General features: G+C 35.2%; 2 protein-coding genes across 3 annotated transcripts in view; one reads left to right on the top strand and one right to left on the bottom strand.

The window, feature by feature from the left end:
* Window positions 1–3,640, top strand: part of LOC150082629 (docking protein 6-like) — a 96,810-nt gene extending 93,170 nt beyond the window's left edge. The window contains exon 7 of the mRNA XM_090377551.1: window positions 3,515–3,640. Within this exon, the coding sequence (XP_090233677.1) occupies window positions 3,515–3,520 (6 nt within the window). The 3' untranslated portion in view covers window positions 3,521–3,640. The remainder of the gene's footprint in view (window positions 1–3,514) is intronic.
* Window positions 3,546–26,038, bottom strand: part of dnr1 (E3 ubiquitin-protein ligase defense repressor 1) — a 126,306-nt gene continuing 103,813 nt past the window's right edge. Inside the window, exons 4-5 of one of the 2 annotated variants that reach the window (XM_090377549.1) lie at window positions 13,057–13,492; window positions 3,546–3,776 (exon numbers count right to left, since the gene is read on the bottom strand). In XM_090377549.1, the coding sequence (XP_090233675.1) occupies window positions 3,546–3,776; window positions 13,057–13,492 (667 nt within the window). The remainder of the gene's footprint in view (window positions 3,777–13,056; window positions 13,493–26,038) is intronic. The other variant, XM_090377550.1, reaches the window with a different exon arrangement.

Below are 26,038 nucleotides of genomic sequence, written 5' to 3'. Positions count from 1 at the left end.
AATACCTTTTGTGTTTGGGGGTTTCACAAAAAAAAAGAAAAGAAAAGCGTGCTGTCTGAGCATACATTCCTGGTATAAAAATGATTGTTCACTGTACCACGATTTCTATAATTGATGAAGAGTCACAATCTCAAAAGCTTATAATGTGTATTATATTATCATTTTTACTTTATATTCTGTGATTATGTTTTATCACTCAGTCTGTTCTTTTCATTTTATCATTTTTATATTTTAATTATATAATTTATTTGTGCAGTTTTATTTTATTGAAGTCATAATATCTCTTTCAATTACTAACTTTGATATAAAATATGTTATCTATGATTTTAGAACCATTAATCTGAGGGCATAGGGTTCTCCCTGTGAATTATTCTAGATTATACAAATTGGTCCGTGAATACAGAATTGCACAGACATAAAACAAATTGTATATTAAGTGCTGCATTATAACCAAAATGCAGTTGTGCTAAAAAAATCCCAAAGAAACTAATCAACAACTGTGAACCATCTCATATTGCAAAGAAAAGTTTGCCTTTTTTCATTGGTCTTCTGTGCCTTAGTAAGAATTTGTTGCTGAATGAATCAACTACTTTTAGGAATTTCCATTTGATTCTCAAGTTTATTGATCTCAGAAAGAAACAGCAGTGATTTTTTCGCCATCTCTTTTGTGTGCAATTTAAAAGTGCAGTATACACTGAACATTTACTGATTAGTTGTCATCAGACTAATCTAATCGGGGCAAGCTTTGTTTCATTAGAATGGTTTACTGTCTTTACAGGTATTTTTAATTCATTGTTATCCCATCAAAATTTAGCTGCTCCAGTCCTCTTCAAGTGGATAGTTATTTGAGAAAAATCCATCAAACTGTTTTATGGAGTGATTATTTTAAATGAAATCCCATGAAAATGTAAATAACTTCAAGTAAAAGTGCTGTAAACATGAAATTTACATGTAATGTTATTTTCTGATTTTACTTAATCTGTCACAAAAATGTTGAAAGCAATCATGTCTTGACCATAGCATAACTGAGCACATTGAAGTATGTTCAGAAATACCACCCACAGCATGTTGGGAGTGAATGTTGGATGCACTGCTTTTCACTTCTGCCATTTTCATTTACTGCTTGCATGGCACATACATTTTCTTCGTTTTTATGGGTTGTTGACAGATGGTGACACTGTACATAGAATAAAGAATGCTACTTGTAACTATCACGTCTGTAGCACTGTTTTAATCAAAGTTATTCACATTTTCGTGGTTCTCATTTAAAATGATCACCCTGTATTTCACTAACTCATTACTTTAAGACAGATAAAGCTTGTTATAAGCAAGTTCTGGCCTATGAAAATTTCATTAATAAGCATCACTGGTATACAGTTTATGTATTAGCATATTGAAATAGGTTTGTCACTGAAAGATTGTACTTCTTCAAAGTCAGTAATGACATTCTTTGCTTTATATAAAATCCAGTTAAATGCTAGCAAGAGCTTGCAGGAATATCAACATATGAATTCGATGCAGAGGACTAGTTTCTGCTAATTAAAAACACTATTGCCAAATTTGAAGCCACAGGTTCTTTTTTTCCTACCTATATGACGTCTAAATCTTCACATAAGTTTGCTGCTGCTAATGTTATATTGGTAGGAGAGGAGAAAACAATGCAAGCCTTACCCAGAAGCAGCACTGCACCAAGTGTTGTAAAGAAGTTTGTGTTGAGAGAGAGAGCGAGCTTTCAAAATATCTTTAGTTTTATCTGTACAAAGGGTTCATTCTCACCAAAGTGGGCATGCAAATACTTGCAACTTAAGTATGGATTCCTAAAAATGCTTTGGATACCTACAGAACACCTCTCTCATGGTCACTGTGCAACATAGTTTCACTGCATACTTTGTTACTGTTTCAGCAACTTTCCAGCCATTTCATGATTGAGCTTTAACTTATAATAATAACAACAATAATTTTTATAATATTGATTTAATGTTTTGGTAGCCGTTTTTGCTCCTAATATTAAGGTTGCCCTACATGGAAAGCACTGGAAATGGTTGTATGCAGGTGCCAATGATCTCGGAGTTGAATATTGACCATAACTATGTCCTTTTCATGTAGTAAGAGAATAGAATTTTCTTATCTGCATCCAAGGACTGTTGATATTACAGTTGTTGTTGTTGTTATTTGGTTTTTTAGGAGCATTAGCAACTAAGGCCATATTGCTCCGGAGATATGCGGTTGTCATTCCCTGACCTTTCCTCATCCTCCGTATTTGGTGGTGACGGGCTCGAACCCTGGTCTAATCAAGAAGCGTGTGCTACACGCTACTGCTCCTGTCCACCTGGCTATGGAGGTGCCTGATATTACAGCTGAGACAGCATGCAATATCACTCTTTATGTATTTAATTGTTTAGAATGCCCGAATTAGACACTTCTGTGTTGTTGAATTAAGCAGTGTAGCCCCTATGCCCTATCGAAGATGAGTATGTAGAAGAAAATGAAAACTAGTATTTCTCCCAAGATAAAAGTTTCTGTTTCAAAAACAATATTTATGAGAATACATCATGCATTGATACACACATTATATCTTGTTATCTTTGTTTTCATTAAAACTTCAAAATTATTCCAGAATTGACCTTAGATATATACTAAAAATTGGAAAGAATGTTGTAAGATAGTTACATATTCAGGTAAGAGAGTAATGAAAAACACAAATTCTTATAAATAAAGTACTTTAATTACTTTTTTTTTTTTCATGAAAGGTGGGATTAAGAATATATATCTCTAGTCAATATATACATACTACAGGACATCTCTCTCTCCCTCTATTTTTTTTTATAACATAATGTTGTTTGTGCAAGTTCAACAATCAGTGGTAGCAATTTAACAAGAATTTTTTTTTTTTTTTTTTTAAATATGGAAACAGTGATACACACTGAACAATTTGTGCATTAACTTCAGTTTACACAACACTTAACATACTTCTTCACTGGTACTCGTGTATACTGAATGTTTTAGGTATTAGCTATAATTTTATTATACATGAAAGAATTAAAAGAGATGGGAAACTAACCATAAAACAAAAACTTGATTGTAAACATTAATGTTAAATTGTATTTTCATTGTCATGTTCAATAAAATATTTTTTTCTGGGTTTTGTACTTCATTTATTCCACATATTCCTGTATAAACATCATATGAAAAAGAAAAGTATTCCCAGAATATGTAATAAATTATACTATATATATGAAGAAGTACTACTGCACATTGGTTGCTGTTGCTTTTTTTTCAGTTTCCCTTCTTTTGAAATTCCCTCTTAACTATACTACTAATAATTCATTTAATGAGTGAACAATTTGTGAATATATTATTCAGAAACTATGGCAAACCTCTATTAGAACAGACAACAAATATACAAACATGAGGTTTCTTATTTGAAATTGCATTGCTAATGCTTAATTTATAATGTTCATGAAAGTTCGATCCCAAAATTACACTAATTCCTATTTGTGTTTTGTCTTTCCAGAAATAAGTGTAACGAGAAATTGAAATCTGTTTTAAGAGAACTTTTCACATGTGACATTATGTTGTTGTCCAACCACTGGCAAGTATATGTGCTGCATGTCTTCAACATTTCTCCGACAAAGAGGGCAACACTCACAGAGTGGGGCACATGTGCTGCAGCACACAACATGCCGACAAGGGAAGAATACTGTGCTGATATCTGCATCCATGCAAACACGGCATAACATGGAATCCTGCAGTGTGGCCAGACGTGTTCTTAAATCCTAAAATCAAGAAATAAAAATACTTTTAGTACAGTTTAAATATAAATTTTCACTCATATGTTAATACAGATATTCTATATATCAAAAAAAGTGGAAATTTTTAAGCTTTTTATTGTACTGCAGAGGCATATGTAGGAGACAATTTCGTAATATGAAAAACACAAAAATACAGTTTTGCTTTTAACATTTTTGGTCTGCAAACTTAAACATAAAGAATAAGGGTATTTTCCAAATCTGGGAAGGGAATTTATCACGATCTTTCTCCCCCCTCTTTTTGTGTATGCCTTGAAGTGCAGAAGAAAAAAAAAAATCATACCTTACTGATTTGTACTCAAGACAAGATTTTTATAACTTTTATTTAAAAAAAAAAAATCCCTAAATGTATTCATGCTTGCCATTATCCAAGTTTCAAACCACATAAATGTAAAGACAAGTTATGACTGTTTCGGTGAATTTCTTATATGTTAAACGCATTGTAATAATTTTCTATTGAAAAAACAAAAGACATATCAAGAGTTAAACATACTAGTTGGTGAAAATCCATAAACTGGGCATTCATCACATGACAAACTTTTTTAATAGTCTTCAATTTTTTTCCCCCATTTTGATTTGCTGTTACTTTTTTTTTTTTTCCCATTACTGAAGTAGAAACTATATAAAAATTAATACAGAACTTGGTTTAAAATTCAAAAAAGTACTTCTAAACCTGCAGTTGAGCATGCAAATCAAATATGAAAAAATTACTCGCTTTAAACATACACAAAATTATTATAATATCAGGGCAAAAAATATAATTTTTTATTTTACTTAGCATAGAGTTATACACTATCACTTTTATGTAATATAATTTTATTCTGAATGTTAATCTTCTAATAATCGTTATTATATCTACATTTCTGATGATTTTTGATTATTGTTGAACTAAGCTACTGTAATAATGGGAAACAGAACAAAAACTTGTATTTTTATAGTTTACTGAAATGTATTTTGTATTATAAAGCAGTTTTATATCTTAAGGAAAATTATTTTCACAGGTGAATCAATTTTGATTTGAACTCAATTATAGGATTAACTGCACAAGTAGCCAATTTGTCTACGACTAACTGGCATACAAATATAACTTTGCTTTTGAATGTCAGTTTAATAGTAAAATTCATTAAAAGATATATCTCAATTCTTTATCAGGATATTTATGCTAATGACTTTTGCTAATGATTTTTGATATTGATTCACATGGAATCATGTTTTCAAGTGCAATCTTGACGATGTTCACAAGACAAAAATTATTTATAAATTAAACTTGATAATTAAATTAAATTTACTTCTCTTTAATATGAAAATAAAGAATAATTCAGGTAATGAGGAGACTCAAGTTCCTGATTTTCTCAAACATATACAAAAACTATTTTCACAAAGTCCTGGCATAAAATTTCCCAAAAGTTTTCTGACAAAAAATATGAAAAAAAAAAAAAAAAAAAAAACATATATATATATATATGTAAAAACACAGAAAGACTGTTAAGATAGCCTGAAGAGATAAGACAGGTTGTTTGTGTAGGATAATCACAAATTACCAATACAACTTTGAAATACAATAAAAAATAAAATAAAAAAAATTAAAAAAAAAACCCCATGAAGTAATGTGGATTCCTACATCTGAAATAATATTTGTGTAATCCACAATGCTACATTTACAAATGACAATCATAAGAAGTGCAAAGTTGACTTGTTTACAGACATGCCTAGGGTGTTTGTCCCCCCACTTGCTGCTGTTTTAAAATTGGGAACTCATTTTCCAATTTCAAAACAGCAAGATGGGGGATAAACACCCTACCTAAGCTAAGCACCCCCCTAAGCTATGGCAAAAAACAAAACGCATTCACAATAATCACCCAATCATAGAACTCAACCATACAATCACTCCATGCTACAGCACACCCACTGCATGGATACAAGTGGCAAAAATAATAGATTTTAGCCCACTATGTAATTATTTACCTGTATTTACATAGGTCACTTAGGAAAAGGCCTTTTGCTTTGAGTTCCATAATTCATTAAGAATATCATTGCATCCGAAAGAGCAGGACTAAAATATTTACAAACCATACAAATATTTACAAAATATTTAATTATTTACAAATATACAAACTATACCGGGTCCCTTCATCAGCTAACATTACAATAGAACATCAAATGATGCCCGGCATAATCATGTTTTGTTTGTTTGTTGTTTGGTTTTTAGGAGCATTAGTAATTAAGGCCATATTGCTCCGGGGATATGCAGTGGTCATTCCCTGACCTTTCCGCATCCTCCGTATTTGGTGGTCACGGGCTCGAACCCTGGTCTAATCAAGAAGCGTGTGCTACGCACTGCTGCTCTTGCCCACCTGGCTACAGAGGCGCCCATAGTCATGTATTAGTCAGTGAAGCACATGCACAAGGCTGGTGAATGTAATATGGAGGTGGTTATGGCTCAAATAAGTGACGTAAGTGACGTAATTTCCCCGCCCTCTTCTCCCACTGGCTCAAATAAATATCACTAGGAGGAAAAAACTTTTTTAATGTATAGAGAGAAAAACAAATGTAAATACAATGCATATTTTCATTTGCAAAAATACTTAAGTGAAAATAAAGTTAAAATACTTTTTTTTTTTTTTTTTATTACTGTCGCACTTCATTTCTAACAAAATCAGTGATACAAATTGATCACTTTAATAGATACGTTACTTTTTTAATTTTTTTGGCAAAAAATTACCACTGGTATGACTGCTGTTGGGTTAAGTACATTTATTTACCATTTCAATGCAAAGTTGCTAACAGCAGCCACTCGCTACATGATAAAGAACCAACAAGACCCAAAACAGATGTAACAGTGGTGCCTTTGAGTTTTTAATGAATGATGAATTCACCTTCTTCACAATGTTATTCATTTAAAAATGACATTAGTAATTTGATTTGTGAATAATGATATTTTTAAAGTGAGCGTAAGCTTTAGCTTGTCTCTATCACTGGAGGGAACAAAACTTCAACAATTTTGGAATACAGCTAGGCCTCGCATAACATGAGTTCGATTAACGCGATATTCAGTTAACACTATTTGAAAAATTATACCACTTTTCACTTTACACGATGCAAATTTCCAGTTAACGCGATCTTTTTTTTTTTTTTTTTTTTTATGCGATAGTTGAAAAAGATTTGAATCGTGCGTTAAGCTTACCGCGAGTCGTACGGTCAATAAACAAACGTTTGCCTGCTGCCCGCCTCGTTGTGTTCCATCAACCATCGGAAGAAGACGTGTTTGTCTCCTGCTAATAAAGTCAAACCAGACTCGCATTTAAAAATTCAAATTTTTAAATGAGCCAGATGAAAATGTTACCGCGCAGGAGATAACGGTAAAAGAATTAGATGAAATCTTTCATATCGCATAGAACCTCAAACAAAAGGTTTGATGTTCTCTGCGATATTTATTTCGCCAGGGCCCAGAGAAGATTGTTGTCGGCTGTCGGAAATTGATTGATGAAAAGAGAAAGTCAACACTGTTCAAATATTTCCGCAACAGTAATTTCTTCATTGTGTATTTTATGCCAGAGGTTCCCAAAGTTTCTCGGTTCACGGCGCCTTTAATGTCTCAGTAATTTTTTCAAGGCGCACCCAGACCAAAACAAATACCTAACAGTTTCGTTTAGTAGTTAGGTCCAAACAACTTAATAAGAAATGCTGAAACTGTGAACTACCTCGAGCTAGTAGTTCGCGCGGTGTCCGAAAGATGTCGAGTATCGCTGTGTTTCCCTCGAAAATTTAAAATATTCCGCGGCGCACAGTTTAAGAACTGCTGTAAATTATTATAAATTATGTTTATTGCATAAAACAAGTGTTTTATGCAATAAACATTTAATTCCATAATTATTTTCATTATCTTTTACATTATATACAGTTAAAAAGTTATTTAAAAGGTATTTTTAAAATTCTTTATGGACATTCCAGAAGGTCAAGGACCAATTATAATTTTTCCTATTGGTTATGATATTCAATTAACGCGTTTCCGTTTTGCGCGATGCGCTCGTGGGACGAATTAATCGAGGCCCGCCTGTATATAATGCAAAGAGGCATTTATTATCAAGCCTCAAACTTCATCTCCCGTATCTGATTCACTCTAGAATGAGAAGTATGAAGAGAGGGCACTAATTGTGCTGCATGCACAAACCTGAGTACAACAAACCCTATTTCTTTTGAATTTAACTGGTTCAGAACCACTTCATGATATTTGTTACTAATCCCAGAATGCAATGAGTAGCACGTCTCTGGATATGGACTTCCTTCTATTGAGGAGACTCTGATGGCACCACTCTGAACTCCTATCTGGTGTAATAGTGCATCCAGGAATCATTTCCAATCACTATGTGATTCTAAAAAGGCATCTACTTTGGACACAGAACACATTAAGCTGCTGTTCCTTCAGTTCTTGGTTATGTGACCATGTTATGTGGTTTTTGGGAACATGTCTATTGTGCAATTAACAGCTGTATTTATTAACTTTCTAGTGGCTGCATAATGTCTGACACACTTGAACTCTCAACCCCATTATTCCTCTAATTTTGGGAGTGGACAGTATCTTCCATTTACTGTTTCTCACCAGTTATCATTAAATGATGCAGTATTTTCTGTTTTCATTCTGAATGACTATTGATCACAAGATTTTAACTGGTCTAACAAATGCCATATAAGAAATACCATTTGTCTTTTTTGTAACTACTGTTTAATTAATATCAATAAGCAAAAAGTACCCTGAGAGATGGGCAGACAAACAAGTGAATAATTCCTACACAACAGGGTCACATTGCCCACAGTGTATTTTTCTACAGTGTTTCATCTTAGCTTTCTACATTGCAACTTGTGTAGGATAAATTAAGATTAATGGAATAAACCAAAAAAAAAGATATATAAATACTGCAAAAAAATACTTCAATAACAAAAAACAGGATAAGATCTGTAAATCATAATTATCAGATTTACTAGACCATAAGATGAATTCTAATCCCCTTCTAGAAATGCTGCCTAAGATTCTAGGCACCTTACGGTACAAGGGTATACCAAATACACAAAAGTTATTTTTATTTTATATCAGCCTGTATACTGCTATTGCTTAATATAGTCTGGTGTGGACATACATATTTCCTTAGATCTTGCCATTTAATTCCCCCCACCCAAACCAATAAAACCCTACTGTCTAAAAATTAAGTCTTTCAAGAAACGTGGAAATCAGCAATGCCTTTGATGGCACACTCCTGGAAGAAAGTGCAAGTACAGATCATAAAAATGATAATTCTGCCCATTCACTGTAGTCATGTGGTACAGTATAGGAGATACTGTAGTAAAAAGTAAAAAAGTAAAGTGCAGCCATTATCAACCCACTGCAGGATGGAAGCCTCCTCAACAATTCATGCTGAGGAAAATGGACCATAATCTACCAAGCTGGTCCAGTGCAGGTTGGCCGATCGACCATATTCAGCAGTCAGGGGCGAACCCCAGTCTACTCAAAGAGCGTGTGCTACTGCACTCTCGCTCCTGACCACTTGGCTATGGAGGCCGTACTGTAGTACATGCATTTGAATTGATAGTGGCTCTATTTTCCTTAACTACTAAAACAGAGTGCTTGTTTTTTTATTCTTTCTATCTTCTAACAACCTCTGACCCGTGCAGCCACCACAGAGTATGAACAGAAATTTTTAATTCACTTATTTAACGATGAGAGTAATAATAGTGAGTTCCTGGGATTCAACAAAGGGTAAAACACAAGAACTTGATTTGTGTTTCAGATATTTGTAATAAAATATCTTTTCCAGATTTGCCTTCTAAAATCTGCATTCATCTTATGATCCAATATTATAGTCCAGAAAATATGGTAATACAGTAGACTGTCAAAATAACAGCACATTGAGATCTGAATGTTTACATACAGCGCAGATGTCTTGCAGTACCGAAAAAAAGAAAACATCAAGCCACGTGATTACTGTATTCGTTTATGTTTGCTATTTTGAAAGTGAATTCTGTACTAATATCACAGATTATACCTCTGTTTTACATTTATTTTAAATTAAAAACCCCTCACTATGACTCCTAAAGTTAATAAACCTCGTACATAGAAGAAAAGAACATTAAAGCTGTGACAAACTTGATACAATCCAAACTATACATTAGGGTCACCCGGAAAATTAAATTAATTCATATATCCGTGTGTGTTGGGTCTGTAAATTGCACGCATTTTCTGGTTGATTTGCTTCATGAAAACCCCAGTTTCTGGGGGGAAAACCTTGCTATCAACACCTGAGACCTACTAACTCAGCCATGGAGTGAAAAAAGCCCATAGAAGTTCCTTGCATCATTGACGGGATTCAAAGCCGGGCCTTTTTCCACTTGGTGTGGGGGAGGAGGTTGATGATACCACTGTGCTACTGCACAGACTAAACTTGATATAATAAAGAAAATAGAACAGGGCATAAGCAGGAGTGTATTAATGGCAGAATATAATATTGGATCGTCAACATGTTTATGTGCAGTTAATAAAATTGCATTCTTATTCTCTCTATTTCTTATTTAGCCTCATTATTTCTGCGTTAAGTGTATTAAAAATAAAACTTTCTAGATAATGGAAAAATCAAAATAACGGCACCTTGAATCCTCGAAGGTGCCATTATTCTGAAAATCTACTGTGATATAATAATTTTCAATTAAACCCTCAAGTAGGCATGTAAAAAAAAAAAAAAAAAAAAAAGTCACTGCATTTTTTGTCATTCAATAAAACTATACTTCACAATTATCCATTATTTTAACATACAAGAGTGATAATGATAGCCAACTTTGTATATATCATTCTGGGGGGGGGGACTACGAATAAAAGAAATTTTACATAAATGCAATTATTTGTTTTTTTTACTACTGTAACTTAATTAAATTTCTTAATAAAGTTACATGAGTGGACATGTTGGGGTAAAACTGTCAACAAAAATCTGACAATTTTTTTTTATGGATTGTAACGATTTTTTTGTGGATTGTTCATAATGGTATGAACTGAATTCAAATAAACATTTTATTTTATTATTTTTTTTATGCAAACATACCAACATGCCTTACTAGAAGGTTAATAATTAGGGTGTCCATACGTCCCAGTTTATGTGAAACTATCCCGGTGTCCCGAAATATGTTTTCAAAGAGGACTTCCAGAAAGAATGGAGTTTTATAAAAAAGGGAAGACACGAAAATGAGGCTGAATGCAGAATGTGCTCATGTTTTATCAACATAAGTCATGGTGGGAGATGTGATGTCAAAGATCACGTTAATTCGAAAAAACAATGAAATTTCAAGCAACTGCATCATCATCTAAATTGGAACACTTCTTTGTCAAAGAAAATTCAAATGAACATGACAAGGTTGCCATCGCTGAACTTACAATGGTGTATCATTTAATTAAACATCATCAGTCGTTTAGAACTGCTGATTACTCCTCAAGCCTTTTCGGTCAACTTTTTGATGACTCAAAAATTGCACAAAATTTTTCTAGTGCACGAATGAAAACAATTGCACTAATAAAGAATATACTGGCTCCTTATTCACTTAACGAAGTTTTAAAAGATGTCAGTAGTACTGAATTCTTTGTAATTTCCGTCGATGCGAGCAACCATAAATTGGAGAAGGTATTTCCATTGTTATTGCATTATTTCAACAGGAAAAATGATATGCGAGTTAAGCTTCTTAAAATGAATTGTTTATCCAATGAGACATCAGAAACTATTGCCAACTACATCCTTACTTCTCTGAAGGAAAATAATATCCCCAAAGAAAAGTGTATTGCATTCGGAGCTGACAATACAATTGTTAATTTTGGAGGGATCAACAGAAGAGGCCAATGCAACATATTTTCTCGACTCCAAAATTTAGTTAATTCCAATATCAAAGATGTCAGATGTATAGCACACATATTTAATAATTATGCTCAATCAGGAGCAGGAAAACTAGCCGTTGACGTGGATTAGTAGTTATAAAAATATTTTCTTACTTTCACATTTATACTGTTCGAACAACAACGTTTAAAGGAATTTTGTGCTACTGTTGATATAGGGTATAAAAAATTACTCTCTCACTCTAAAACTCGCTGGTTGTCATTATTTCCTGCCACTGAACGCATTTTAAAAATTTTCGAAGGTTTAAAATCTTTTTTTTTTATCCGAGGAAAAGCCTCCCGTTTTTATTGAGAAATTTTTTAATCATCCATTAGGAGAAGCATATTGTGGACTGCCCACAGCTTTCTCAGTTTCTTCAATAACCAGATACTAAAAATTTAAAAAGCAAACATAACTATTTTAGAGGTTAAAATTATTGTTGAAGAAACAATTGAGATGTTAGATAATAGAATATGTGATCAATTTCTGCCATTTGAGGCTAGAAAAATTATTCAGTGCAATATAGAAAACCAAAAAGTTCATAAGTTTAAAAACGAAATCATAAATTTTTATTCAACAGATAAAAATTATTTAGAAAATTGGTCGAAACCCCTAGAACAATTCCAGTTCTTAAACTGGATGCAAATGAAAAACATTCCGAAATGGAAGGATATAGCAAATTCTCTGGAATCATTTGAAAAAAATATCAAAATTAAGTTTGATGAAAATTTATTATATGATCAGTTTGGAGTTTTAAAAAAAATTGCCATAAATGAAATTGAAAATAATAAAGAATGGAATACATTTGAGTTGTGTTGAAAAATGGACAACATTACTTAAAAAAACAGAATACCTTGAACAAAAGAGCGAGTTTATTAGATTATGTTCATATTTATTTGCAATTCCAGGTCACAACGTCAGCTGCAGCAAATATTTTCTTTAATAGAAATACAATGGACTGGTGAGCATAATAGGTTAGAGATAAGTACAGTGCCTGTGTTTTTAATTTGAGAGACAATATATTGTCTCTCAAATTAAACTGCATAGATTTTAAGAATAAAATTAAAAATAACAAATCTCTTTTTTTTTTTTATCAGGGGAGGGGAAAAGATTACTTCCCCCATAACAACCCTATAAGATAAGTGTTCCGGTTTTGTGTTCTTACAAAATGGACACCCTATTAATAATCAATGTTAAAAATTGCATTTTATGTTTTTTTTTTAAAAAATAGTTTTTTGTTGATTAGTTTACCTAATCAACAAAACTATATTTCTCATTTCTAAAACTACATAACATCTATATGTACAAATACAAAAGGCGATAAAGAAAAAAAAGTTACTAACCACTGTACTAACCTTGCAGTGCGCCATCTGGCAATGATCAGTGTGTGGGGTTTCGAAATTTTCTTTTTGGCATTTCAAAGTCTCTGTTTGGATGGCTGCTTCCATCTGATAAATCACTCTCCTAGTATGATCATAAACTTCACGACATGTTCTCTGTATATCAAACACATAATTTTTTCCCAGAGCAGTATTTTCATTAAATAATGACGCTATAGTTCCTTTTAGATCTCTAATAAACTGAGATGTTACGGAATTTCGAACAGTTTCACAGCTATAAAATGCATGTTTTTCTGTTAGTGTACGGTAGATGGCGCTGGCAGCCTGGCAGTTCTCTAGCTTAAAACCTAAGGCATGGGACTCTCCGTTGTTTCCTTCGTACGTCAGAAAAAAATAACGGCCTGCGTGGGTTGCCATGTGGATTGTCGCATACGGGAAGCTGGAAGAAATAAAAATGCATTATTCGAGCTCATTATTATAAAAATAAAATTAAAAGAAAGCCAAGTCGGTATATAATTTCAGTTCAAACGTGAACTGAAATTATATACAATATTAATACTCCCGCACCATGGGCAAATAACCAAGGCATATTTTGGCCCGTTTGGTCTGAAACTGGTCAGTTCTAACGTAAAATATAAAATTTTGCCCTATGATTAGCATGACAATCGATGGATAACGACCTTTTCGAGAATATGCGCATTTTCCGCTCACGTAATTCGACATGACGGAAATCAATGCAATTTATTTTTATAATTCTACAGTTCCCAAGTGGTTAGAGAAATTTTCAATTTCACTGTAATTATTTTTGGCAGCCAATATATATATATATATATATATATATATATATATATATATATTAGCTGCCGAAAAAAAAAAATATATATAAGCAATATATATAAGCTCATTGAAAACTGCGGCACTGGCGTATTATACTAGGGCCGCAGTTATCAATGAGCTTTTCCAGATCTCGACTACGGATGGTCAATTTTCTTTTTGCATCAGGCAACCTGTATTTCTGTGAACAAGAACCCATCGATATAACATCAGAAGACAGCTGAAATTTCAAAAGATAGTGTGACTAACATTTCTGTTGGGCCCAGAAGCAGAAGACCACGGAGTTTAATTAATGAAGTCCGAGTTCCGTCACACACTGGAGGAATTTCTAAAGGCCTCCTAAAATCGGCTGCAGTTAGCCGACCTCAGGTTTTTAGCCTGAACAACATGTGAACACGCATTTGTACAGACATAATACACAATGGCGAAATATGGTCTAACTTGATGAAGCGCCAAAAACCCAACCACATTCTTGTGGTTGGGTTTTTGGGTTTCAAACGATAATCTAATCAATGTAACATAACTGATCTGGGAGCTATCACGGGTACTGCCAAATCAAGTTACAGTTAACCAATTGACTGGTTAACTGTAAATTTTACTTACAAGCCAGTCGATGAAAAATTCACAATTTTTGGAATGAACTCGTCCAAAATGACTGAATTCAGTTGTTCAAAACGAAGCGTTATTGTTTGAGGAACACATGACTGACATCGGGAGACTTTTAAAAAACGTAATAACAGTAGATGAAATATGGATGTTTCACACCCTTATTCTAAATGGCAATCCATTTAAAGGAAGCACATTACCTCTCCTTCCTAGTCTGAACCAGTTCCATCCGATTATTATTATTTAATTATTATTTTTTTAAACTTTTAACCCGAACTCATTTCATGAAGGCAATTGCGCATTCCTGGATGTAATTATCCTACAGCAAAACTTCACATTTCAAGGGACTTGCTGTAAAAAAAAGAAGAGGCTATTCAAATGGATCCAAAATATCTAATGTGAAACTCTTATGGTAGAACTGCTCTATTTATGCAGAAGGTCAGAGGTGACAACACTAGCAGAATCTCATCCCACAGAGGTTTTCAAAAAGCTCTTGGACCCTGTGAAGTTTATTCAGAATTTGTACACGTTTAGAAAAACAGAAAGGTTCAAATATAAAAATAATAAATTTTATTTTAATTTTAATAAAAGGAAAATAAAAAATTGTAGGATGGCGCCAATGATAATTCTTCCCATTTTACTTAAAAAAGGTTGTCGCTTGAGTTCCAAGACCGAGCCATTTAAAGAAAACCAGATGTTACAATGAAAAAAAAAAAAAAAAAAATTTTTTAAATATTTTTCAAAGTAATCAATCGCCTTGAGCAGATATACACTTGTGAGATCGCTCGTAGAGGTTGGAAACATTTTTAAATGCATTTTGAACAGACCGTCAATTGTTGTCCTTTCAACTTTTGGGGAACAAGTAGTAGTAGTCCAGGGAGAGGAAATGAGTTTAGCTACAATTCATAATTTGCCAAGGTCCCTTTGATAATCAGGAATGCGTGCGAAAGACTTACGACACGCAAATATCCTTGCAGAGGGAAGCAGCTCCACAAGCTGCATCACAGTCTAATGTACTCTGACACGCGGCTAATGTACTGAGTCCGGGATTTCGATTGTCAAACCTTGTGATGATCTCTGGAACTTGTATTAACAAGATCTGGAGTGATTTTCTCCTAAATATAATGGGAGGGTGCATGCTACTGATTTTTTCGCATCATTTTTAAAAACGTGGCTGTTATATTCTTGATTTAATGCCTACAGCACAGCAATAATACAGTAAAAACGAAGTGTACTATGATGGGTGCCGAAGTTCAGAAATTCCTCTCTATATGGCCATCCAGAAATACAAACATAATTCTATTCAGTTTTATAATATAATCATACCCACTGCAATTTGTGTAATATAGGTTAAATACATAAAATGAAAGTAAAAGGTGCAGTAAAAATAAATATGAAGGAAATAAATAAAAAGAAACATGAAATAAATATTAAAGAAACATAAAAAAGAACAAGGGAATAAACATTAATTTTTTTTTGTACTAGTTACAATCAAAATGTTTCGATTCTAATACTGTATACCTCTTTGTTCACTAAGGAACCATTAATTAACGAGGAAGTGATCAGGCCTGTCAAGGGCTGAAGCACGAGTAATAATTAAAATAAATAAATATATATATTTTTTTTTTGTCTTTGCCAAAAAAATTAGTTGACATAAGAATTTTTAAGTGAACAATGCAGAAATAACTATCGATGAAGTTCGTTATTTTCACTGTCTTCTACGAAATCAAGTGTAATCTCACTGGTAGAACGAGTCCTATCACAAATCGTGACTCGTCATTGAAAATTATTGCTGAAACAACCAGTTTTTCCAACCAGAGAAACTACATGTTCCGCAGAGGAGTGGTCTGACCTACAGGGCTGTTTCATGCCCAGTTATATCGAAACGGGGAAGTCGAAAAAGAGGGTGGAGGGGGAAAAGGGCTAGCTCAAAACAGCCATGAGACGTTAAGTATGGTATAATTACCCAAACACAAGAACGGGCAATTATTTTTGTATTGGGACTGGAAAGTAACAGAAATTTAAAGTGTAAAAAAAAAAAAAAAAACTGCATCTTTTCTCACCAATCTATCATTATTTCTTTATAAGTATTCATTTGATTAACTTTTTTTAATAAATATAAAAAAATGAAGCTGGATTCTTTTTTATAAGGAACACAAGAACATATTCCAATAAAATTCATTACGGTATGGAGAACAATTGGTTATGTCTTCGTATGAAACAACAATCATCACCGGCCCTTAATTGGGCAGAAACGATCGAGGTTAAACAGCCCTGATCTCCTTACCAGTCCTGTGGGCCGTATTTTGCTCACTCCTAATCTAACACAGGTATCAAGATATGTGGGCACAGAGCACCAAAAACAGCCATGCTTGGCCTATTTATCATATAACTTACGTGATAGGGTTACACACCCACTTTAAGGAATGTCTAGAGAGACAGAAAAGAGAGACAATTTCTATGAAGAATAAACCAGGGGGTTCTCAACCTTTGAAATATCGCAACCAACTAAAATGGAATGAAATTAATGATTTCAATTTCGGTTAGGAGTTAAGAAAGAAAGAAATATACTACTTTCTTTTAATAATTAAATCTTGACCTGTATATCAAAACAAAACAATTATAGAACCTCAACTTAATAAAATTAAAAACTGAGGCAATTATTTTACAAAATTTCGACCCCGTTCTCTAAATAGTTCCCCTCCTCGGCCTAAACAATACGCAAAACGGTGAAAGAAAATAACTACTATAATAAGCATTGATTCTCCGCCCCTTTTAAAGAGTGAGGAAAATGCAGTGCCTACCTATCTCCTTGGTTTCATTAAATTGTGAAAGATTTGGCTTCTCATCCATGACCAATTCTATAAAAAGGCGATTTTCCTCACTTTGAGAACATGCTGAAGTGGAAAAGGGGGGGAGTTGGCTTCATATTTCGTCATGGCCATTCATTTGGAAAGAAATGCAAATTTTTCTTAATCGGATTTAGGATTTTCTCAAACGATTAGGATAGTAATCACGGAGAAGCAAAAATAAATAGAAGTTCTGCAATTACGTCTACACCAGCTGTTCTCAATCTTTGGTGCGTATAGCAGAAATTGGAAACTTACCATCCGTATTCAATTGCTTTCAAATGAAATTATTCAAATAACCTACTGATTGCATGGCCCTTCTCCCAGGAGAAAACACTAACATGGTTGCTCTTGCAACCGACCAGTTCATTAACACTAGTTACTAGCAGGTAGTTAAGTTTTGAAGATGTGTTAGTTTCTCACGGACATCTCTGGTAAATAGTATATTTTGGATAAACATCCTTTAAAAAAGGAAAAAGAAATAATGTTGATGTCCAAGTCAAACAAAAGCAAGAAAAAGGAGAGGGGGAATCTTTTGAACAGATGCCTTCAAAACTTAACTACTTCTTAGCGTAATGAACCAGACCATTGACAGAGCAACGCTAATCACGCTGAATGTCTTCTTCTGAGACCTATACTCACAAAAGCATGAAGTATTAGAGCTGTGATATCCAAACGTTTTGTGAATGAGGAATGTAATGAAACATTCCAGTAGGGTTTGGTCTACAAGCGCATGAGGTTTACTTTAATAGTTGTGGTTTGAGAGGTATGGAGAAGGAAATTCGTACGTCAGTTTGTACACTACATACCCAAGCATGATAGTTTTAGACAAATGTTCCCAATGGACAGTATCCAATTCAAGTTTTCTAACGCTACAATTATTAATTACTTTTGTATAAGAAGAGAGGCCAAGAAGAAACATTTCTCAGGATCCTCCAGAGGAAATCGTTGGACAGCACTACACTATAGGATTCGAAATTATTTTGATACAATCAATCATTATTTGGGAATGATTAACACAATCAATTTTTTCTTAAGCACCCATCATTTTTTTCTTTTGATTTGTAAATGAAAATCGAGTGTACAGTATTCATCAGAAAAACTATATCTGCCATAATGGGTGGATACTCGTGAAATGACCCTATCTAAACTACATCAATCAAGGTTTGTGAGCAGATTTGGAAGGATCAAACTTAACACTTTGGCAGAGAAAAACAACAGGCGGCTCGGAGTCACTAGCCAAACCTTCTCTTCCACTGAGTTTATTGGGATATGTACATTGGGAGGCAGACTTCCGTAGCCAGGTGGGCAGGAGCAGCAGCGCGTAGCACACGCTTCTTGATTAGACCGGGGTTCGAGCCCGTTACTACCACATACGGAGGATGCGGAAAGGTCACCGCATATCCCCACAGCAATATGGTCTTAGTTGCTAATGCTCCTAAAAACCAAATAACAAACAAACAAGCATTGGGAGGCAAAATGAGTGACCCGACACGCTGTTGAGTGCCTTTACACACTGGTTAAAGCTAAAAGTTACAACCATGAAATCTGTGATGAAAAATCAATTTTAGTGAATTATCACAAAAAAACCATCTCTCGGTGAGCTCTTGTTGTTTACAAGGGTGATGATAAGGACATGTGGTAATAAATCCCAGCCTCCATACAAGCACATCGAATTTTGGGAGCTAGACGTCTTAATTCACCTATACATACTCAATTCGATTCTGGGTCGGAAATCTAGCTGGAAACGTCATCCATAGAACATCCTTACTTGGAAAGAACTTGTAGCCCAGCTGTGCGATATATGAAAGACTGTAGGCTCAGGCAACACCCTGAATAGTATCCCGAAAGATCACCCACTTAAGGTTATAGTCCACTGGAAGAGCACGAAATGAATTTTGGGCAAACAATATTTTTGAAAAGAATGCAAATTCATAATTCAACAGTCATAATGCACAATAAGACATACGAATTGATGTATGATCAAAGTAGTCAATGCGCTTAAAAAAACTCTCGAAACTAACTAACCAGGACATCTTTTCCTTCCAAGTCTCAATAAAGTCCAGGGTGTTAAACGATTCATGGAAAAAGTGATATAGAAAAGGCAATAATGACTAAGATACACTGAAATATTTAAAATGGAAAGAGTTAGCAAACTTGTCAAAAGATCTCAAAATTGGGGCAATTATTAGTCTCTGTAACCTCCAAATTCTCTACTAAGTACGGATGCCCATCTTCCACAGTTGACGTAATATGTCTTGGAAGAAAAGTTATTTTTCAAACAGAAACAAATTCGACAACAATGAGTCAAACCAGAGTTTCTTAAAATCATAATTAATAATTAAAAAATAAAATAAATGAATTTTGCATATTTTCAGCGTACACCGCTTTTGTATCATCATAATATTTAACATAATTTTTTTCGGTTATTTCGAAATATTATTATTAAAATACGTGACCATATACTGTATTTGTGGTTGAAAAAAGAAACTTTAAAACGAGAAGCAAAGTACTTCTAGTAGTGCAACTTGCTCGATGAAAACGAACACAATATTGTCGCACTTCAAAGTGAAGATGAACAATCGCAGCCTTTTGTTCCCCAGAAATCCGAAGTGAAAAAACAGGAACCAACTAATAAAAGACCAAAACGAAAGTATAATGACAGTTATTTGAATTTCGGCTTTACATGTGTTGGAAATGAAGATGCACAGTGCGCCATATGTAATAAAATATTAGCAACAGTTCTTTGGCTCTCGCTAAACTTGTGTTCCGTGACCAAAAAAGTTTGGGAAACTGAGTCAGACCATTGAAAAAGAGTAAATGCTGCTGGCACCAGAACCACGACTGCGTAATCGCAATATTCGCAAAAGGCACTTTGTATACCGTCTAGGGTTGCCGACCTTCACAATTTCTGAAGAAAACTTGTACCTAAAGGTCTTTTTCCTGAGAAGCACGATTTCTCCGTATTTCCACATAATGATTAGGCTGAACTATACCACACTACACTTTTCCTCATTACTGTTATTTATTAGCATTAGCAGAGGCATATGATGCAAGAAAGCAAGCTTATTCAGCATCAGCCAAAAAAAAAAAAAAAAACACCACTCCCATTTCACCCCTCCATTCGTTCGAAATACCTGTCCAGCTGGGCCTTAAATTTGTTTAGGCTATCAATTTCAACAACAAGTGATGGAAGTCTGTTCCACTAACCAACTACCCGCTGGCTAAAGGCAAATTTCCACACATCTATCCTACATCTGTCTTTCCTCAATTTGAATTTATGCCCTCTCAGGTGATTATTCTGAGCAAGAGGAAGAATCCCATCGGCATTGAGCATGCTCAAACCATTCAAGGCCTTATACACCTCTATCAGATCACCTCGCCGGTGCCTAGTCTCCACTCTGTAATTTGCAAAACTTAAGCCTTTCTTCGTAAGAGCAACCCTTTGTTCCATTCACTAATCTTGTTGCCCTTCTCTGTACTCGTTCCAGAAGCTCTACATGTATTTGGTAACTCCACTTTTTGGTAACTTACGTGGTTTACACGTATTTGGTTATTATACACGTATTTGGTAACTCCAAAGACAATTTTAAAATTTTTAGCAACTCTAGACTGGCTATGTTAAGCGTTTAAGTGGAACTCAGGGAAATCTCTGAAGTTGCTGTGCATGTAACATATCAAGTAAAAAGTTTCGACTGTCTGCGAAGCAAGACAAAATAAATTCCACAATGCCACCACCTCATTTCCACTATTCGCCCATTTAAAAATATGGAAAGAGAAATTCAATTTGATTTGGCCATTATAGTACTGTACGTAGCGGACATCACGTAGCATAGCACGTAGGTATCAGTGGTTCAGTAGGCAGTAAAATTCCAAGCGTGATGGGTAAAAGGAAGGATTTATTAGACTTTGATAAAGGACAGATTGTGGGAGCTCGACGAGCTGGTGCCTCGATTTCCCAAACGGCTGAACTGGTAGGGTGTTCGCATACAACCCCTACGGCATCCTCTCCTAACCGAGGTTCAACGGCGTAAAAGACTCGCCTGGTGCAAAGAGCATGCAAGTTGGACGTTAAAAGACTGGAAGGTGTGCTGGTCAGATGAGTCACGTTATTTACTCCACACCGTGAATGGTCGTGTACGGATTTGGCGTCAACAACATGAGGCTCTTGATCCATCATGCATGGTATCAAAAGTGCAGGCCGGTGGAGGCGGTTGTATGGTGTGGGGCATGGTTCACTGGCAGGAACCTGGACCCCTGGTGCATGTGGAACAACATATCACTAGTCTCCGCTATCGTCAACTGCTTGCTGACTGTGTACACTCCGCTATTTTACACTTTTTCCCGAATGGCGATGGTGTCTTCCAAGATGACAATGAGCCGAGCCATTGTGCACTTATTGTGCAGGAATGGTTTCAGGAACACAGTTCTGACTTCCAGCATATCGATTGGCCTTCGAACTCCACCGATATCAAATCCCATAGAGCACTTGTGGGACTCTATGGAAAGGCATATCAGGCATCTGGATACACCAATCACCTCCATACATGCACTGCTAGCCGCATTACACACACCTTGGTTGGCCATACCTCCCGAACGCTTCCGACATCTTGTTGAATCAATGCCACGTCGGATAGCTGCTGTACTGAGGGCAAAAGGAGGACCTACGAAGTATTAGGTAGGTGGTCATAATTCAGTGATCACTCAGTGTACATGCACTCGTATATATGTAGTAGTCTTTAAAATCTGGCATCCTCGCGGTCGAGATGTGCCAGATTTTAGACCTAGCGGTTGAGCAGTTTGCAAAGCACATTTCTATAAATATTAAGCATCAATAACTGAATCACATCTGCAAGTATTTATAACGATTATCTCGTTCTTTCATCGTTTTTTGCAGTCAGCAGGATTTTAAACTACATAGTTAATGCAGTTGAAATTCTGCTTTTTCCTGTATTCAAACATTAACACGGTTTTCTTGCAATAGATTTTGTAACGAGTTGCCCTGGTATTGTATTACTTTCAACAGACACCTTTACTTATATTAAAACTGAAAACTTGATTTTAGATTTCATGGCAAATCACATAGAACAACTTCTTTACAACTGCTTTGTCTGCTTGTTGCCACTACAGACCACCTGCTAGGGGACAGCTACTTTTCAACCAGGCTGCCATATTACATCTTTTACACAAACGGAAATTAACCTTTTGGAGAGGCCATCTTTTTGAAATGTGCAATATCAGGGCAATTTTTTTCAAAGGCAATTTTGTTCTGCTATGAAAATTAAAACCCTTACATTATCCAAGCAGTTTAAATTCCCTGGGCGCAAAAACAGATTAAAATAAGAGACAATCTTGCAAATTAAAGAAAGAAATGTGTCTCTTTTTTGCCCAGATTCTTCTATGAGTTCGAGTCACATCTTTTCAACCCAGTGTGGGGAGGCACAACCACTGGCCCCGCTACCATTATGAACATACACTAATAATAACCAATTACATTGTAACCAATATTTGTACACTTACTAGTAATAAAGATTATTTATTTTATCGTATTTTGAACACCACGTATTCAAGTGCTTTCGAAGCCACCTTATATAAACCACCAGATGTTTATGATTTTTAATGAATATACACATACGGCATGTATATTAAATAATAAATACACTAAACTTGTGAGCATGGAGTAATGTCGAAACTCACATCTGGTGAGTACGGGCTTCCCACACCCAGGGTCCTGAGCTGGATATCATCATTCTTCTCTTTCTTGGTGATTCCTCCTCTCTCTCTCTCTCTCTCTCTCTCTCTCTCTCTCTCTCTCTCTCTCTCTCTCTCTCTCTCAGGGTAACTCGGGAATTTTTTTGAATTTTTTTTTGGCTGGTGCAGCAAAAGCCTCAGGCTTCCTTGCACCATATGGCTAATAATAATAAATCTGTCGATTCCTATTCAAAAGAATTTATTAAATTCGTCTGAATAATAAACAGACGTCTGCCTATTTTTCATATAAAATTCGTCTGCCTATTCAAATGAATTTATTAAAATAACATTCAGTACGCTGAAAATAATAATAACAATAATAATAAATTGAATAAGCAAGCAAAAGAAAAAAAAAAATTTTTTGAGTACTCTACAAGGTGAAACGTGTATAATTTAAATTAATTTCGATAACTGCTACATTTTATATTTACACTAACTTTTCATCCTGAAACTAACACTGGGTGGAAAAATTTGAAAAGTATTCTACTTGCGCGAATGCTCACATAGCCAATTTTCACATTTTTTTAGTAATTCTGTATATAATTTACTTTAAATTAAATTTAAACAATCATTTTATAAAAAAATAAATAAATAAATAAAAAATGATACATTTCTAAAAATTCGTTGAGCAAAATGGATCGCATGAATACTGGAAATAAAATAAAAATAATAATAAAATTGCAGGCCGTTGTACACAAATACGTAGTTCGGGACAGAGATGAAAACATTCTGTCAAAAGCGACAATTCATAGAAAGGATTAATTAAGGGAATGTCAGAGTTGTAGAAAGACAAAAATGTGCGTCAAACAGGAAATTAAAAGTTATAATAAAGGAAGTGTCTGTCTATTCTGAAGTGCACTGCTCAAGTGACAGTTATCCGGCAGTTGACGAGACTGCTACTTGCAACATAAACATAGCTGGATTATTTCACTTTTTACACGTCCATTCCGTTTTCCATTTCCTTATGCGTATGCGCGCGGGTGGCTGCAACTTCACGTCCTATTCATCCACCACCATTTAATTAATCCGAGTAAACACGTTTATAAATAAAACTCTTCTAAGAAGTCTTTCACAATTTCAGAGGAATTAGCGAGACTCGAATTAAACCAGTTTACCACTCGGGGAGGGGAACTCGCATAATTACTAACCTCTAAACATACACACGCACAGCGACAGTAGGTCCCCTTTAGCTCTCGTAGCAGCCCGGATTCGTCGTGGCTTGGACTCAATCCACTTTATATAAATGAACACGCGATGCTATTACTGAAGGAGAGCTCTATTTCATGAAGAGGGTTACAAGGGAGGATCAATAAGTAACGCACTATAAGCTGTAACATCATTATTATCCGAGTTATTGTAACCAAATTTCACATACATAAAATGCAATCTTTCAACCTTTGTGAAAATATCACTCAATGTAAGAACCACCACACTCGCTGCACTTTCTCTAGCGTTCTCTCCAGCCAGTGAGTGCACGTTGGTAAAAAAATCAGGAGGCTGACACACCAAACAGGTGTCTTCAGTCTACCAAACAAACAAAAAAAAAAAAAAAAATTGATGGGGGCAAGTTCAGAGCTATAGGGTGGGTGAAGCATTATACACCACCCCAGCAGGGAGATCTTTGACAATGCCACCTGTGCTGTGTACGGCCTTACGTCATCCTGATGAAACTATGTCCTGCCGATTCAGTTTTCAGCACTCGATTACGCTTTTCCAGAGACAAGCAGTATCTTTCTTTGCTGATGGTTGTTCCACTTTCCAAGAAATCGATAAAAATTATGCCATTTTGACCCAGAAGAAGGTGGGCCATAAGTTTTGTCGATTTACCAAGTTTTGGTTTACAGGTGATGTCAGGTGTACTATTTCATGGATTGTCGTTTAGTTTGAGTGATAATGGAAGAGCCATTTTCATCACGTGACTCCTTTAAAGCACTCAAGACTGCCAGCAACCAAACATTTCCAGAACATCTTCATAGACCTTTTTTCGCGGCCATCATCTCTCGTGTAGCCTAGGCACCCACCGAAAACAGATTTTTTTGCACCCCAGTCAAAATCTGTTTTCGGTAGGTGCCTAAGCTGCTTACACGAGAGATGATGATGGCCGCGAGGAAAGAGATCAACGAAGATGTTCTGGAAATGTTTGGTGCTGGCAGTCCTGAGTGCTTTAAACGGGTCGTCACATGTGATGAAATATGGCCCTTCCATTATCATCTATTGATGATGGTCAAAACTTCATTTTGGCAGCGTTCATCACTTGTCTGGCGGTTATGCATCTGTCATTTCAATTGAGCTGGTCAATGACTTCTTCGTTTTCGCTGTTTCTGACAGACGTTGGTTTTCCGGCTCTCGGTTTCTCCTTGATGTCGAAATCACCTTCCCGAAACCGTTGGAGCCACCTCTTGACATTACTTCGTTCAACTGTCTTGTCCCCATAGACTGCCAAGATTTTCGGTGAACAGATATGGCCGACTGATCAGCCGATTTGAACCCTTATTCCATCACACACCACTGCCGGTGTGCGATAGAATTTTGTTCATGAAAGTAGATTTTGGCTTTATGACGTATTTATGGACGTGCAGTGATTTTTTTGTTGTTTCTTGTAGACAGTGTTTATGGAATCGCCGATGGGATCAATAAAAAAATAATAATAAATAAAACGGGAACCCCCCCCCCCCCCTCACGGAATCGGTGATGGTTAAATCGAAGCTGCGCTGTGACACGATCCACATCTAGGTGGCCAGCTGTAAATACAGAGTTACACCAGCTGCGAGTGTACATCTATATGATACCAGACATAAGATAATATGCTTACAGTCTGTCCATACGTCCCGAAATATAAAACAAAAATTATTATACAAGTAAGCACGCTCAACAAAGCCGCCTAAAGTGTACAAACTTTGCGACTGGGAAAAGGCGGATGAAGAAATATATAAGAACAAACAGAT

Source organism: Mastigoproctus giganteus, chromosome 7, assembly GCF_048544385.1.
Source record: "Mastigoproctus giganteus isolate SK-2022 chromosome 7, ASM4854438v1, whole genome shotgun sequence".
Classification (NCBI taxonomy): domain Eukaryota; kingdom Metazoa; phylum Arthropoda; class Arachnida; order Uropygi; family Thelyphonidae; genus Mastigoproctus; species Mastigoproctus giganteus.
This window is presented reverse-complemented; position numbering and strand designations above follow the sequence as displayed.